This window comes from Agrilus planipennis, unplaced genomic scaffold (assembly GCF_000699045.2).
Source record: "Agrilus planipennis isolate EAB-ADULT unplaced genomic scaffold, Apla_2.0 scaffold177, whole genome shotgun sequence".
Lineage (NCBI taxonomy): Eukaryota > Metazoa > Arthropoda > Insecta > Coleoptera > Buprestidae > Agrilus > Agrilus planipennis.
In genome coordinates, this window is record NW_020438926.1 from 186,198 (window position 1) to 203,067 (window position 16,870).

At 33.2% G+C, this 16,870-nt stretch overlaps 2 protein-coding genes across 5 annotated transcripts in view; both read right to left on the minus strand.

Moving 5' to 3' along the window:
* Positions 1–4,291: 4,291 nt before the first annotated feature.
* Positions 4,292–15,693, minus strand: LOC108740673 (GATA-binding factor 6-B-like). 4 transcript variants are annotated; one of them, XM_025974025.1, is made up of 6 exons: positions 14,995–15,693; positions 8,221–9,065; positions 7,218–7,658; positions 6,275–6,400; positions 4,966–5,098; positions 4,292–4,896 (listed from the first exon to the last, which is right to left on the minus strand). In XM_025974025.1, the coding sequence occupies exons 2-6, from the start codon at positions 9,004–9,006 to the stop codon at positions 4,742–4,744; spliced, it is 1,641 nt and encodes a 546-aa protein (XP_025829810.1). In that variant the 5' UTR covers positions 9,007–9,065; positions 14,995–15,693; the 3' UTR covers positions 4,292–4,741. The 4 variants fall into 4 exon arrangements, with proteins under 4 accessions (XP_025829810.1, XP_025829811.1, XP_025829812.1 ...); XM_025974026.1 differs by lacking the exon at positions 14,995–15,693 and adding an exon at positions 14,301–14,988; XM_025974027.1 differs by lacking the exon at positions 14,995–15,693 and adding an exon at positions 12,650–12,907.
* Positions 10,530–16,870, minus strand: part of LOC108740680 (transcription factor GATA-4-like) — a 56,462-nt gene continuing 50,121 nt past the window's right edge. The window contains exon 10 of the mRNA XM_025974054.1: positions 10,530–10,552. Within this exon, the coding sequence (XP_025829839.1) occupies positions 10,530–10,552 (23 nt within the window). The remainder of the gene's footprint in view (positions 10,553–16,870) is intronic.

Sequence of the window (16,870 nt, forward strand, 5' to 3'; positions counted from 1 at the left end):
CCCCGCGAGATCTGCGGCCCCCGTCCTCCGGATCCTTCATCCTGCAGCACTTTTCATCTCGACACATGCACACATCCTGTACCTACATAAGTGAAAATTTAGAATACTCGAGGAAATTGCGAATATCAAAAGAAATCAGATGTTTTAAAATAAAAGAAGAACCTTTTTTTGAGTGGCAGTGGCCCCTGAATTTGAGTTGAATTTACCGTATCTAACACGATCGGAAATGATCTAACATCTGGTAGAATTGATCTATACTATCTCATTGGTGCTTATTATAGAACTTGATGACAAACACTTACCGAAAGATCTGAAATTGTATGTGTGGTATGCGGAAAAGATAGATATGTAACTGGAGACTTCAACGATGCGTAAGACGCGAAACCCGCTTTTGAAATTTGTTAAGCTTCAATTTTCGTTAAGTTTTTTGCAATTAAGAAGGTCTCTGTATTAATAAGTATCAATTAATTACAAGTTCCATCCCATAATATTGTAATTACCGGGGACGCTCCTAAAGATATTGCTTAACATTTTGTAGGGATGTATACAGTTTTCGTGATAACAGTTACGGAGCATTTCCTTAATTGTCTCGTACTCAACTGTTTATTACATAAATTCCAATGGAACTAATTCGAGTCTAAAGGCTATCGTCGGTTGGAGTTGCTAACGTTTCGCTAGTACGAGTCGTGAACTTCTTCAGAGGTTTCAGCATCTCTGATGCTGGATGTGGAGTTGGGAAGCAACCCTTTTTTTTTGTTTTGGTGGTAGAGGGGAAATTTTCAAAAGACACCCAGTCGTCCGTACGACTGGGTAGTGTCGGAATCCCCGAGGAAGAAGTCCTCCAACCTACCGACTAAAACCCTTCTACCTCAGGTCGTTCTAGGACCACTTAAGGTCCTGTTCAGTCGTAATTGTTTTTGTGTATTATGTGATTGTGGTTTTTATATGATGTATATGAGTATGTGTTTGGGTTTGTATGTGTGTGTGTCTTCATATTTGAAATTTTAATCTCGTATCAAGCGGGTGGTTATATATTCCATCATCAGGATCTTCTTATTCAAGCGTTCACACATGGGCTTATGTTGATTTCAAAAAGTCGTTTCTCTAATTATGTCATTACCTTCTTCAAAAAAGGTGTTACGTTTTTCTACTGAAAATTTAATTCAAAATGAATAGTTTTTCAGTGAATCATTAAATTATTTGGAGCATGCAGCAGACCATCTCTTATCGACAAACAACTATGTATAAAATATTGTTTTACAGATCACCTACAAAATAAGCAAAACATAGATAAGAATAGCTTTTTACACCTTGTTAGTTAGTTGTTGTAACGTACCATGTAAATGCGTAACTGAATATTATGTAAAAGGTTTATAATCACACAAAACTTATGATGCAGTATTATCCGAAACGTGTCAGTGACATTTTGGCTTCGGTCGGTTCAGAAATTTTCAAAATTATGGGGACGTGCAAATGATAAGAATGGCTACGATTTTATGCAGCTGAAGAGATGTTTTTACAGAAGCAACACCTCGGTTTATTTGCCTTTTATTCGCGTTTAAACACTAATAAATCAGATTACTCTGATGAATATTTTTGTTTACTGACGACCTTATGATGATAATGATGATGACTGAGACTAGTCCCTAATTACACCAAAAAACCTATAAAACAAGTGCAAAAGTTCTATTAAACTCAAATAAACCCAAAACCAAAACCATTTACCTATAGATACAAACTCTATAACAAAGTATATCCCACCCCTAAACCCCATGACCCATAAACTTAAACTGGGTTTAAATTGGATAAATACCTAACGTTATTGTTTTGATAGGAAAAATAAGGTGAGACCAAAGGCATTAGAGTTGCCCGGTTACACCACGGGTTGGTTAGACGAGCGGACATTGTAGGTACATCATATTTATATGACTATACATATATAATTCCTTAAAAAAGGTGTTTTGTAACAAATAGAAACCTATTTCCTTATTCTTCTTTCTATTATATTCCCTTTTCTTATACCTACAATCTGTACAAAGGATTTATTTTACTCTTTTTGTCTTCTTCGAGGGTTGTATCTAAAAGGGATGCGCCGTTACTTGCGGTCAGTAGAGCTTTTACGCGTGGATTATAAGTTTTTTTTTTAGATTAATTATGTCCGAAACCTGACGTGATAGAGTAAAATAGACCACAAATTTAGTTTCAGCAAACCAAAAAACATTTAGTAGACATAATTTCGCCTCCAAATCAAAAAGTTTTATTTTTTGTGGGGCTGTGATTATTTCAAAGAAAAGATTTATTGTATATAATACAGTCTTAATCTAATTATCCTGGACAGTAAGTGAAAATATTCCTCTGCAATTTAAAAACTGTATGGGATATGTAATATATATAAATTGATAGGTAAACTGCAAATATTACTACAAAAAATTGTATATTATTACAATCTGCCTAAAATATATTACAGTTTTCCTATCAATATAATGTTATATTTCCCATAAAATTTTTAAATTAGTCAGCGAGTTAATTATCAATCAAAATAATTAATTTTCGTACTTGCTTATTACGTAATATCTATTAAATGTTAAAAACCTTTCCTCATTCTTTATAATGTACTCTCCGAATATTTATTATATTAAATTCTAAACCATTCGCAAGTAAAGATACACATTCGTACATAAAGCTCTACTGCAGTAATGTTTATTTTTAGCACAGGCAAAAAAGCCAACCCGAGTATAAAAAATGTAGGTATAGTTAGTTCAACAAATTATTAATAAATCCAAATATCTTATTTCCACCAGATATCAAATAATTACCTCATTACACTACATTTATTAATTAATTCTAATATTTGCTGCATGTTACGTCAAATATCAGAGGTAATTATGATTTGTGATTGCCGTAGATTTGTTAAACAACTCTCTCATTGAACAGACTATAGCTAGCACAGTTCCATCACCAACAGCACTCAAGAGCGAAGACAATTCCGAAAATAACCGAATCTGTCATAAATTATCAGATCGGAGAAGGTCGTTTGAGATTGCTGCGATTGTAGTAATCGAGATATTGATGTAGTACATGCTAATTAACGTGTTCAAACCGGTTTGTTAAAGTGAAATTCGGCGTTTTAATAACTGATATAATTAATTACAAGGTGTAATCGGCTAGACAATTTTGTGATAACTATTTTTACACGCGTTTTTAGACAATCATATTTTATGTATAAGTGAAAGTGACCCGCGTCGGCTCGGCACATCTTCTTGTATAAAAATGGACGCCATTTTTAGTTCAAAGTGAGAACACAATTAAAATGTCCATTTCTTTATAAATTAGTAATACAAACATTTTTGCAATATTAATCTTACTTTTTTTCTTTTTTTGCAGATGTAAGTGTTGCCTTTGTTATTCGTCCACCGTATTTAAAATTGTTTGTAGATAAGGTAAGCCATCCAATTTATAATTTATCTAGGGTCGTCGATGCCGAAAGCAGGTAAAAACGGCACTACCTTGACAATTGCATTGGCTTCGTTCAGGAAATAAATTTCTGTGGAGATGCAATCATAAATGGAAAATTAATTACAAAACTTTATAAAAATATCTAAAGTACGCAGTATACAGATTAATTTCCTTGGATATTATGTACGGGAATTAAATAAATAATTTTATAAGACAAATGGTACGATGTAATTAGTAAAACAGATAAATAATACCTTAATTTGCAAAAAAAATATTACAATAATTTCCTTAGGTAACAAAACAGAGGTTCATGACAAAAAGTACCGCAAATGCAATAGTTCGTTTAACTGAAGATTACTTTTGTAATTATAACTTGTTCGACACTTAAAATGCAATTACTTATCCTTAATTACCATTTATTTGATACGTATTGCTGTAGCTATTGCATTGTTAGAACATGAACAAGATTATAACAAAAACCACTCGAAACTATTTCAAGTTAAAACTTTCTTTTAATCTCTTCTTAACGTTTTGTGCTCCGACTGGGGACCCCTTTCAAGGTAACTGTACAAACCTGCCCTAATTTCTAATTAAGAAATTAATTTATATTTCCAATAAAATAAGAAAAATCCTTGTTGTACGTATAAGTACGTTTAAATTAGAGATGGGCCGAGTACCCAGTTCGGAATTGGTACCTGGCGGATCGAATAAGGGTGCCGAGTACCCCGGCAGTGCCGGGTAATTCTACCAAAGAGAAAAAAGAAAAAACCAACGCTAATAATAANTAAAATTTTTTGATCCAATTCGTAATTATCGAGTTATTAACAATTAAAGATTTGTACTGCTATTTTTTATTGTCAGTTACTCAGTTATTAAACGTTCGTTTAAACAATTTCAAAAGGAAATTTACCATAGAATTTGCAAAGAATCTTTTAACTTTTTCATGAAAAGTATTAGTTTATTTAATGTTTAGTTGAAATGGCGTACTGAAAATTTTGGTTACCTTTAGGAAAAGTTAATACAACATGTAGGATCCGTTACAAAGTTTGAAAATTAAATTTCTTTTCCTGTTTTGAGATGCGACACTTTAGCAAGGAAAGAAGGAGAACAAGGAAATGTTCTCTGATGAATATTTTATTGTTAATTACTCAGTTACTAATCGTCGAATTTTGCAAAGAATCCAATAGTTTGCATTAAAATTACTTAATTTTGGATTAGAAATAGATTGGAAACTCAAAACATTTTTAATCCAAAATCATTTATATTTCTCTTCGATTTTTTGTACTTACTTCGAAATAGTTTGTCGACTTAACAGTTCGGCACTGGGAAGGGGCATGCGGCAAACTGCTTGACTTACCGAGATCGGAAATTGGTATTGTTCGCCTGGTGATGTTCCTAGTTCTGCACTTAAACTAGTGGCATAGATAGGATTATGGAGCACTGGGAACATAGATACCAAATTTTCGTTTATGAAAACCGCAAAAAGCGGGTAATTAAGACTATACTTACTCATGTTTCTTTGTAGAGTAATGTTCCGCGGTCCTGCTAAAGAAGAAATGTGATTTTGACTAGATCCAGAACTTTTTGGTTTCCTTTTACGTGTTTGAATTCCTTCCTTTCTCATACTTAGCGGTCGGTCCACCTTAAAATCAGAAACAATGAACAAATTAGAGAAATAACTAATTATAAATTATTTTACAAAATCTGGTAGGTATTTTAACTGGTTACCGTTATTGCACACAAACCACAGTTACATAGGTAAAATTACATGTAAAAAAAATTTAAAATTATCTTTCTTGCTAATGCTTCTGAATTGGTGTTGTTCTTTATTGTACTTATCCTTTTATAAACCAGCAAATTTCCGAAATTGGTGAAAACCATTTAATAGGTTTCTAAAAATTTAATTTAATTCCTGATTAAGCGCAATTACGTTAGAGAATCCTTAAAATCTAAGCAGTTGCCTGTAATCTTAAGTTTTTCTTTAAATAAACTGAACCAAAAGTGTGATAAGGTGCCATGTATTATTTATTATATTATCAGTACAAACAATTTTAAAGCATCGGGGAGTATTATTGAGAGTATTACGTAAAATGTATCTATAGTAGGTGCTTATATGACTTGCAAATATTACTCACTTGCTAGAAACATGCGAAATAATAAATAGAAATGCAATAGTACTACATCAGGTATAATATAACTAGCTATATTTGAATTTATGATGAATTCTGACCTAATTTTCGAAATAAAGTAAACAGGCTACGCCGCACCTTTGTGGACCGTGGCTTTTTCTTTTGAAACATTTATAAGTGACGTCGAACATTTGACGGATGGCAATTTTATCACACATTACAACCACAATTTATTTATTCCATTTACGTATCTGCGATATAATAAAGGGTTGTCTAGATATACTAGAAACAGAAGCAAGGTTAAAGAGGGCAGAGGAAGATCTAGATGATATTATTGTTCGAAAAGGCTTAGTTAGGGATGAAGGACGTTCTAGTTTTCAGGAAATACGAAGATTGACTCATCACAAGAAAGAGTCTTCGGACTTTGGAATGAAGTAAAATGAATAATCAGGTATAAAGGGCTAGTTAAAGATGCATTAAAAGTAGAAACAGATGCTAAGAGTAGTAGATGTAGATCTAGATTAGATTACTGTTCGCAAATAGTTAAAGATGTGGGATGTTCTAGTTTTAGGGAAATGCGAAGTTTAGCTCAGGATAGGAAAGAGTGGAGGTGCGTGTCCAACCAGTCTAAGGACTGACGACCCTATGATGAGGATGATAAAAATAAAGGGAACAAAAATTATTCTTACCCCATGCAATTTAAAATATAATCCACATGCGTTGCAAACAGGCTCTCCCTGGTTATTTCTTCTCCAAAGGGTCGTGGTAGATGTTCTACAATTCGCACAGGACACTCCACTCCTTCTGTTTCCATTCTGTAAAGTCCAAATTCTATTTAAGCCTTCATAGATGCATCTATTTGTAATATTTTACAGAGTTAACAGATTGGATTAGGTTGAGTCCTTTGAAGTTTATGCCAGGTTATGTAAAGATTTCTGACAATTCTGAATTTATTCCATTCACTTACAAACACCCACATAGGTCAATTTATAATTGCCCCTGTCCCATTTCCCCGAGAAATATGCCAAAAAGTAGTTTATAATCCTATTTATAACTTTTTTGAAGACCTTCGAATTAAAAAAAATTTAATACTTAGCTCGCATCACAGACATAAATTTAATTACAATTGTTCATTGTTTTGTAAAAATTATTTCTCAAGTGCTCGCTAACGTGATGAAGTAATTGAGCAACTCCTAAATCAATGATAGATAACATTGGACAATGTTCGCGGTTTCAAGATAAAATAGTTATTGAGAATACGTAATATATCGGCGATAAACTAACTTATATGAGACGAATTTGCCAATTGGTAATCCTAATTACTCTCACGACAAATTTAAGGTAGTTCAGCAATCTTTTAGCCAGTTTTTCTGTATTTACTACAGTATAACTAGGCACCCACTGCAGGGTTTCTTAATCTTTTTGCTATCATGCACCACTTTCAAATCTCAAAAATCCTATCAGGTTTTTTCAAATATAATTGTACGAAATATAACAATAACTAATGTTGCAAGTAAATTATGTTAGACAGTATGCCCATCAACCCCCAACACTCGCGACGTGGACTCCCCAGGAGTCCATAGACCTCACGTTAAGAAACCCTTGCCCATCATATTTAGTCTATTTACTTACCGTTGGTAGTTTCTTGGTGGTTCTTACTGGAGGTCTGTTCACCCCATTTATTCTATTATACAACCCACAAGCATTGCAAAGATAATGTCCTGTGCCATCCCTCCTCCACAGAGGTGTTATGCTGGCCCCACAATTAACACATTCTTTAACATCAACATCTTGAATGGATGGGTCGTACCCTTCTTCTAATGACATGTTAGCCCATGCTGCGTTTGATGCATAGTTTTGATATGAAAGATTTTCACCTGATTGATGTATTCCTATCGAATTTGATGAAGGGTATGAAGCATATTCGGTGTTATTGTTGTTCGACGAACCCCAATTGCTTGCATTTGCTGGCACTGTATACTGGTAACTTGTACCCGTGTGGCCTATTAGGGTCACCTGGTTGCTCGTCGATTGCGCCGGTTGTAATTCGTAGGAGCCCTTCAAATAGTTAATCTTCAAATAAATTGACATAATTGTTAAGGTTTTCTTTGATACAGTTACGCTATAAAATCGAATCCATATCAACTAGCCAAGGGCCCCAAGTCTTTGAAGGACACGACAACACGAGCCCAAAATTATTTTAAAATAGTACTTCAATTACATTTTATGAAAATTTTAAAAATACTCCAAAAATCCAAATTGAAAACAAATTAAATAAATAAATTGTAATGATGCTTTAGATTTTTATATTTACCAATCTCTTAAACGATACCTTTATAAACATAAAGAGCAACTATAACAAATAAAAGAACACCTTTTTGTCATTAAACATTATTTCTGTTGAATAATAATAAACAAAATATTTTGGAAAAATATTTAAAAAGCTGTAGCTACTTACATTTAGGTAACAACTTTAACTGTCATAAACTAACTTTATCTCTTACTTAGTATTATTTACTTATACTGTAATTTCAGATGCATCAGGTGCCTGACAATGGCTCAAGTATTTTTTCGTTACTTAATCTGTTCTTGATACTTGTCTACATTTATGTAAGACTTCATAAATAGTATTTACCTGGTACATCCTTGATGAGGCTAGATTTGGATCATCCTTGTAGAGCAATGTATTTGGCGGACTATCGTCGTTTTCCCTAGCGACCGTGTAGCTTTGGTACTGTTGTTGCTGGTACTGTCCTTGCGAAATGTATTGATGGTTTCCATCGGCAGGAAAATGTTGGGAGTTTGGGTACTGGGTGGACGAAACACTTTCTAGATTTGTATATTCGACGTGTTTCGGGTCTTCTGCGGCTGCTTCCGCTGTTGGGTAAGTTGTTCCTTCGATCTGGATATGTTGAATCGTACCAACCGATGGTACTTCCACGGTGGTGGTATATTGGATGGTTTGTTCCGGAACCTGCCTGTATTCTTGGTTATTATTCACATATTGTTCTGTCGTTGTTATCACGTTTTGTTCGTTGAATAATCGCTGCTGTTGCTGAGAGTTTGACTGCTGTTGTTGCTGTTGCTGCTGCCGGTCGAGTTCGAAATTTTGCTGCTGTTGGTTATTATTGTCTTCTGATTGTTGCACCCTTTCCGGCGAGCTCGTTTTCGATGCGTTTTCTAGACTTTTATTATTAGTGTTGTTGGTTGTAGTCGCGCCGTTATTGAGCGTTTTCTTGCTTCCGTCTTCGACTTTTATTGGAGCATTTTCCAAAGTTTCTTCAATGGTTCCAGCTGATGTTATCACTTGTCTCCTGATTATAACCGTGGAAGGCTGCTCTGCTTCTGAATTTTCTTCATTTTTTATTTCGCCATCGCTCTTTACGACTGCCTGTTTGGCCTGTATTGTCTTACTTTCCATATTTTTCTTCTTCTTTTAACAAAATGCTTGTGATGAAGCGGTGATGTGTGAAGAACGTTCTGAAGTAAAAGAAATACCTCAAGTTCCACGTCCACATTTTAAATGTAACAACAATGAAATGATCTTAAACTAAACCGCGGCATAATGCATTGACCTTAAAGAGGAAGGATTTGTTTAGTTTTAGCCATTGTTCTCTTTCGGTTTTGTTTGCTGTTGAAATGTTACGTTTTTTCCCCGTTGAACCTCTTTCGGGATTTATTTTAGATTCATTTGTTTGCTCGCGAGTTTAGAATTTTTTAAAATCAAACGACACAATATCTTTTTATGGTCAGGGTTACATTTTTACCGAAAAATATGGGCACACAATAAGTAGGTAAGATAAACTTTATCATGCAGTAATAATCTACAAGGATTAGTGATTAATGTTATAGAAACAGCTTACAGCTTATTTTACTTTCTTATCGATAGCAACTTTCATTTCCTAAACAAATAAAGTCGACTTGAGTATTTACACTTAGATACATTTGGCGACTTGTCATCAGAAATAAACTGAACGAAAATTGATAATTTTGCCATCGATAAGAGAAATCGATCAGTTTTTGAAACGGAAAACGTGATGGCAATATTAGCTCAGAAATTAATTTAATAATGAAGCAAGCAGCAGAGAAATTAATTTTATAGGTACTTATACGGTCTAGTCAAAGACATATTAGTGGCAGAAACGGGTGTTAGAAAGGGTAGAGGTAGATCTATGTTAGATTACTGTTCGCAAATAGTTAAGGATATGGGTTGTTATAGTTTTTAAGGAAGCGCGAAGATTAGCTCAGGATAGGAAAGAGTCGACGTGCGTATCGAAACAGTTTTAGGACTGATGACCTTATGATGATGATGATGATGATGACCTCTACGGATAATTACATGGGGTTGCGAATAAATTATAAGACTTTTTTGAACCCTAAGCAAGGTGGTTTTTTATTTAAAAAATAGTGTTTTTGGGTCGCCTAATTTTAATTATTTTAATTAGCCAACATCTTGGCGAATAGAACTTTATTTGTAATGCGCCAAAAATGTTAAAAAAATTAGGTTGCTCTAGGGATGGGTCCAATGATAAACCCATGGCAAACCATGTGGAAAAAGGGGGCCAGATAATAACTAAAATATAGATAATTTATGTTATCTGTGGTGCAAGGACAGTGCTAGTTGTTACATAAAAATTAAGTATGAATAAGTAAATCTGATTAATTCACGATAATATATATATATTAATAATTATTAAAATTGAAAGCTTACGGTGATGTTTTATTTTATCTAAAGTACCTTTACATATATTCTGCTGTTTATATTGATAGTTACAATTGTCTAAATTATTTAATTATGATATTATCAAGTCACATAATACATTCAAAGATAGACGCGTTTTATTAATTTTGTATCTGGTGTACCATTCAATACAAAACTTATTTTTAAAAAAAAATTAAATATTTTCTAAATCCTTCAACATTTTTATTTGCCTCAGTTTTTGATTAGATGTTAGCCACAAAGCGTTCTAAAACAATTTGATTAATAACATTGTATATACTGATACCAGCTCAAGTACCTATTGTTTAAAAAGCAAAAGTTAGAATTGTCTTAAAAAACGGTCTACTCGACAATGAGTAGGCATATTTGCACCAAAACCAAAGTCTCAAAAAAACAACCAGTATCTATCAACTATGGTGTAGAATCCAAACCGTTACGGATCGCAATTATTATTGTTAATTTTTAAAACGTGTTTCGCTGTTTTTTATTCTTATTAAAGAAAAACAATCGTAACATTTTTTATGTAAATAATAAGTTCCAGAACTTATGACTGCATATATTGAGTTGAAAAACTTAGGCGATGGGGTCAACAACGCTCTTTATACATACATATGTATTAGACATCTATTATATTTGTCTAAGACGTGCGCCAGTGTACAGTTAACCAAATAAATTGAGGACGTCATCGTTTCTTACGAAACGTTAGGAAGTTTACGTTGACTAAACAACACGTAGCCACAGTAGGTGCGAAAAAGGAACACATATCTTCGACACGTGGCGTCCGAGGATGATGATGTTTTTCGATCTATTAGACGTGTCTAAATGATATTTCCGTTTCCTATCTTATCTCCATCCCCCCCCTCTCTGTCCCAACATTTTATCAGCGGTTTTTCTGAATAATTGAAACTGATTTTTTTAATTTTAGCCAAAAATTAGAATACAATAGGCACATTTAACTATACTTAAAAACTTAAGCGACACATAAAAACTACCGGATAGATATCCAATTATCACAATATTCCTGTTTATTATTCAGTAATTACACTTTCTATACCCGTAGGTGACTACGAATAGGTACTCATTAGTACGTAGAGGTATAGTTAAATATTTAAAGCCACTTCGCTTCCTTATTAATCATTTGCTTACTTAATAAATAATAAAATTAATGGTAATTTTAAACATATTTTAGGGAGGGATTTTTTTTGGCGCCGGCGTCGAGACAGCCTAAACAGGACCTTCCTGTTGGTTCAGACGCACCCGCAATTGTCCTTTTTCAGAAAGAATAATACAGTTCCGCTTTTTGTTCCAATATGACTACGTCTAATGTTTGACGAATGAGTAGGTACACCATTGATGTAGAACAACGGATATGGTCTCTACACGACGGTGATTTTTATTTCCGAATAATAAAATTATCCCTAAAAGAATACTTGAAAGTACAAAATTTTCTTCTGATTTATAATAATGACTCATTATCAATGAAAAATCAAAAACTGTAACTTTTGGTTCATATATATTTCATAATTGTAAAGCATAGATGATCGTATATCTAGAAATTGAAGCTTAAACCTGCTATCAATTTTCTCTTATTCTCGTCTAGCATTTCTAAGGGACACACCCCATGTAGCGTGCGAGCCTCATGTGGCTATAACGGGCATGCCCATATTAGGATTTCCCCGTAGATTCATCATGAAAATCCTACCAAAAAAAGGGGTGATACTAAAATGAAGATTGCCTTATAGGTTTTTCATGTAGGTCTTAAGGGGCAAACCTATTACATGTATAAACTTACAATTAAATCTACCTTAGGGGGCTCGATGAGGCACCTCCGTTTGAAAATACTCTCCGTAAAATGAAAAAACTTTTTTTTCTCATTCAATTTTGTACTTCTTTCATTAATAATAAAGTTCATTTTTCTAAAAATTTTTAATGGGTTAGCAATAATTTATCCCTTCGGGGACCACAAACGGTTTTCCTGATGATACTCAAATATGGCAAGGGGTTATATGCCCGTTCCTTGCACGAAGGGCAACCTNGTCAGACAGCGGGAAAGAGACTTTGTTTTATACTATGTAGTGATTATTGACTACAAAACAGCCAATAACACAATCTTACTTAAGAACAAACAAATTTTTCCAATAAGTGATATGTGTATAAATACATTGTATTCTTTTCATTAATAATAAAGTTCATTTTTCTAAAAATTTTTAATGGGTTAGCAATAATTTATCCCTTCGGGGACCACAAACGGTTTTCCTGATGATACTCAAATATGGCAAGGGGTTATATGCCCGTTCCTTGCACGAAGGGCAACCTCATGGGTCAAGATATTAGTTTGACTTACCCAGTTTTTCAAGTAATTTTTTGAACTATTTGCATCAAGTAAATTGACGATGCTTTCTCACTTATACAAATACATGAATCTTTTCATTTGATCTATAACATAAATGCACTGACTCCATCGTAACACATGGGATTTACCGGAAAAATAATTTGAAATAAAAGAAAAAAAAATGCGCGAACTACGATCACACTTAAAAAACCGCTATATTTGTAAACTGATAAGCCCATCACACCTTAAAGAAGTCTCTCAGGTAACTGATAAAGAAAACTGAGTTAATTTTAATCTTTACATACATAGGTAGGTACGTTTATGTGGTACAAATGTACACAACATCAAGTCGGCGTCTATTCCTAGCCACCGTTGATTTTTAGTTTGAAAAGCACGTGATCGAGGTGTGGCACAGCCATTTTGTTTGCTTTTCTACCGCGGAAAATGGCCGAACAAATAATAGAAATCGACAGTTGCATAATAATAATAATTTCACATCATCTATTGTGTCACGGGAGGGATTCCATATTAAATATTTTGATGATACCAGTTCCTATCTAAGTAACGATTTGAAATCTTAACTCGTCCTTAACCTTTACGTGGCGTGTAAATTTCTAAGATACAGTATCTCATCGAGCCTACAATAAAACCGCTCGCGTATCTTGTAAACATTATTATCGCCGTTACTATTTTCTTTTGGGGTAGATTTCTAGATTATTATCAGGTCGTTGGCTCCAAAACGAACAAGATGACTGTTGGGTGTATTTAAAAAAACTGTGACGGTCCCAATAGGTACCTATTAAGTATCTCTAACGCATTTTCATGCTGAAATACTTAAAACACACGTCAACAAACTCCTTCAATTTAACCATGCAAGTACGACAGCGTGTGTAATAGGTACAAAAATTATGTAAATAAGTGGCATGTTTGATTAACCTGAATGTATATAACAATCGTCTCTAAATTATGATATTTTGATATGTGCCTAACCGGTAACGTTTATTAAGGTGAACTGAATATCTTATAAAAGGGTTGAATTTTGATTGGCACGCATGTTTGTTAGGACGTTTCGCAATACAGGCCCGCAATCCGTTAAGGTATTCAAACATATCACGTCAACAAAGTTTTAAATTGTTGAGCAAATAATGAACAGACAAATGAGTGCTATATTTTCAAATTAATTTATAATAGCGCGAAAGACAAATACGTACGTTTTAAATCCTTACGAGAGGCATTCGTTTATTTTTTCTAAGTAAATACAAGTAACACTTTTCTCAAGGCTTATTATCAACATAATAGCAGGTACCTACACCTACCTGATACATTAATAAAATGGCAAAAATGTATTTAAAACTATTAGAATGTACCTATGCGTTTTATGATAGTATAATTCTTGCCATTTAGGAAGATTTCCCCATATCAGTTTATATCTGGTTTGATACTGTTGTCTATTTGATTTTTCAGCTCTATCTCTGCAGGTTATAGCAACCTAATCGTAAATGATATGTTAACAGTTAAAAAACATGACTTTAGGATAAAAGGACAGTACGATATGAACCACTACCGAAAAGAGTAGTACTGCACTCAAAAATAAGGCGCCACAGAATTTATTTAACTCGTTAACCGAGAAAACAACCCCAGTATAAGTTAATTAGATTCTTACCTGATTTTTTGGTTCGACGAAGTGTGTGCGTGACGAAACACTGCGGGATAAGATGTGAAGTGTGTTCTTCTCTCTTTTTTTTCTTATTTGAATTTTTAAGTACACAAATAAGTTTCGACGTGGCAACAGCAGTTGATATCATCGGATAGGGCGTCGATATTTGATCAAGGTGACGCGCACGTCGAAGTGAAATAATTGATTGAGAAGTACGAGCAATATTGGACGCCATCTTGGAATCGAAGTGCGCGATAAAATTGATCGTTAATTTATTATTTCACCATAAGCATTCGCACAAACAAAAGAAAAAAGCAAAGGAGAGTTTCCGCAAAAGACGCTCGCTTATCATAACAATATCGCAACACATATACCTAATATCTACTACGTATTGTATCGTACCTACAGGTGTACAGATAAATTATGCAAAGCACCTACTATGTACCTACGTAGGTACTACCTGCTAATATCTATCTGAAAGATTAGATATATATGTTTAAATGTTTGTGAATAGAGATTAAGTAAAATGTACACGATTTTGTTTCTTTTACCGGTGGTTTATGAAAGAAACGTGTGCCATGACGGGTCCTTGCGGTTATTCGGGATTCGGACCTTCAATAGGCATCGGTGCAAAGATCGCAAGGTACAACACTGGTATTTTGAAAGCAAAATGGTACTATTCATAAAATCCAAAACTCACCTGAGACAATTGACAAAATAGGGAAAATTCGTTTGTATTTTTTTTGGTGTTTTTGGTATCTTAGGTACTCGATTCATTCACAGTGTTGGAGAAACTAAATGTCTAAAAGCTGCATTTGTAATATTTGCGTCTAGCCGTTAGGCTGTGATGGTGCACGGTGATATCTATGTATTATTGAAATAAGACTGTTTTTTGCGTACTTCGTCGCGTTCCCCCCTCTATTATTTGATAACAGATATGATATATTGCCCAATAAGTACGAATATCGCGGGGTATGCCGTCTTCGCTGATGTCAATGATATCATTGATTTTAATAAATCATACACATGCATTGCTTTCTAACGGCTTATTTTGTGGACTCGGAATTTAGGCATTTCTATCAAATTTGCCATTTTCGAAACCTTTTAAAAATTATTTGATCGCAAATATCAGTTATTATCGTCTTTTTTCAATCAAAACAACTTTTGGATTTGATGGTGTATTTAATTTTTTAATGCGATGACTTTTTTTAAGTGAAACCCTCAACTTTGACAACAAATTTCTTGCTTTTCTGATGTATCTGCAGTTGAATCCAATTTTCACTCAAAAATACAGCATTTCAGTGGTCTAAAGTTTGGTTATGACCTTCCAATTTTATTCATTACCATTTTCAAAAGAATGAAGCAAGTCTTCAAACTGAAACAAAATTGTTTCAATGCTTTAGAGCTTTCACATAAATGTTTTAGAAACAGTTCTGTTAGGTATTAGATCCTTAAAATGTATTATAGTTACATTGTACTTTGCTATTGCTATTTCAAGTTAGAAATCAAATTTTTGAATTCATTCGTTTATACATATTTCTGTTTCCGTATTTTTTTCGACAGAATTTACCAATCGCGTTTAAGAAAATACTCAAAAAATAAAAGATAACGATAAGTACCCATCACTGAACAAAGGATTTCATAATACTAACGTCGTACCTACGTATTACCTATACAGAATGACAAAAGTATTGGTAATTTATTTGCGACCTTCGAGGTTTAATATCCGCTCATCAATTTATTGCGAGCAAATAATTATTTAGTTATTATTAAAATTCTAATTGATTATTATGGTGTATATGTAGTACCTTTTATTTCTTTCCACTTATTCAATAAGTATAAAAATAGAACCAAAAATATTAGGTAACTTGTAATTGAACATTATTGATATTTAGTAGAGGTATATTTGACATTATTCCCTCAATTTAAAATATATTTGCGTTTTTGCTTTAGGTATAATAATTTCATTCTGTGTATGTAGTTTTTCCGAGCCTTCAAATTTATCTTTTCCGTATAGAAATTATTTAAGTGTAATATTACACTTAAGTTTATAAATCACGCGCTTCAAGTACCTAGTTAATAATTATTATACATTTTTAAATTGCACCAATAAGTTTTTAAAAAAATATGACGCCTTATAAGTAGTAAAATTCCTCAAATTACTTTCAGCTATTTTTTAATATAAATTATGAACTACCCATCTTATTAAAATCTAATAAATGCAACTTAAAGTTTTTGAAAACGTTACGTTTTGTTCAAATGAGAGTTCGATTAAGGATGTTTGGGAGGTACAATCGGAGACAGGAGTACATAAAATTAGAAATTCGTAATTAATTAGGTTTTGCAGCATGTCATGAGGTAAATAAATACTATCTATACTAAAAAAAGTATACGGTTTAAGAGAAAATTTGGAATTTGACCAAAAAATAAAATAAGAAATAACGAATAATATGGAAAATTTTTAACTGACTTTTAGTAGTGAATATGCCTTGATTTCAACTTCGAAACAAAAAAATATTTAGTTTCAATCTTTATTAATAATGAGCGTAAAACTTTTTAATATGTTTAAATAATAA

Bases quoted from the DNA above. Each gene is read 5' to 3' on its own strand.
- LOC108740673 (XM_025974025.1), bottom strand. From the start codon at position 9,006: ATGGAAAGTAAGACAATACAGGCCAAACAGGCAGTCGTAAAGAGCGAT. The intron at 6,401-7,217 runs GTAAGTAAATAG...TGGACTTTACAG, and splicing joins CCACCAAGAAACTACCAACG to AATGGAAACAGAAGGAGTGG. The intron at 5,099-6,274 runs GTAAGAATAATT...TCTGATTTTAAG, and splicing joins TATATTTTAAATTGCATGGG to GTGGACCGACCGCTAAGTAT.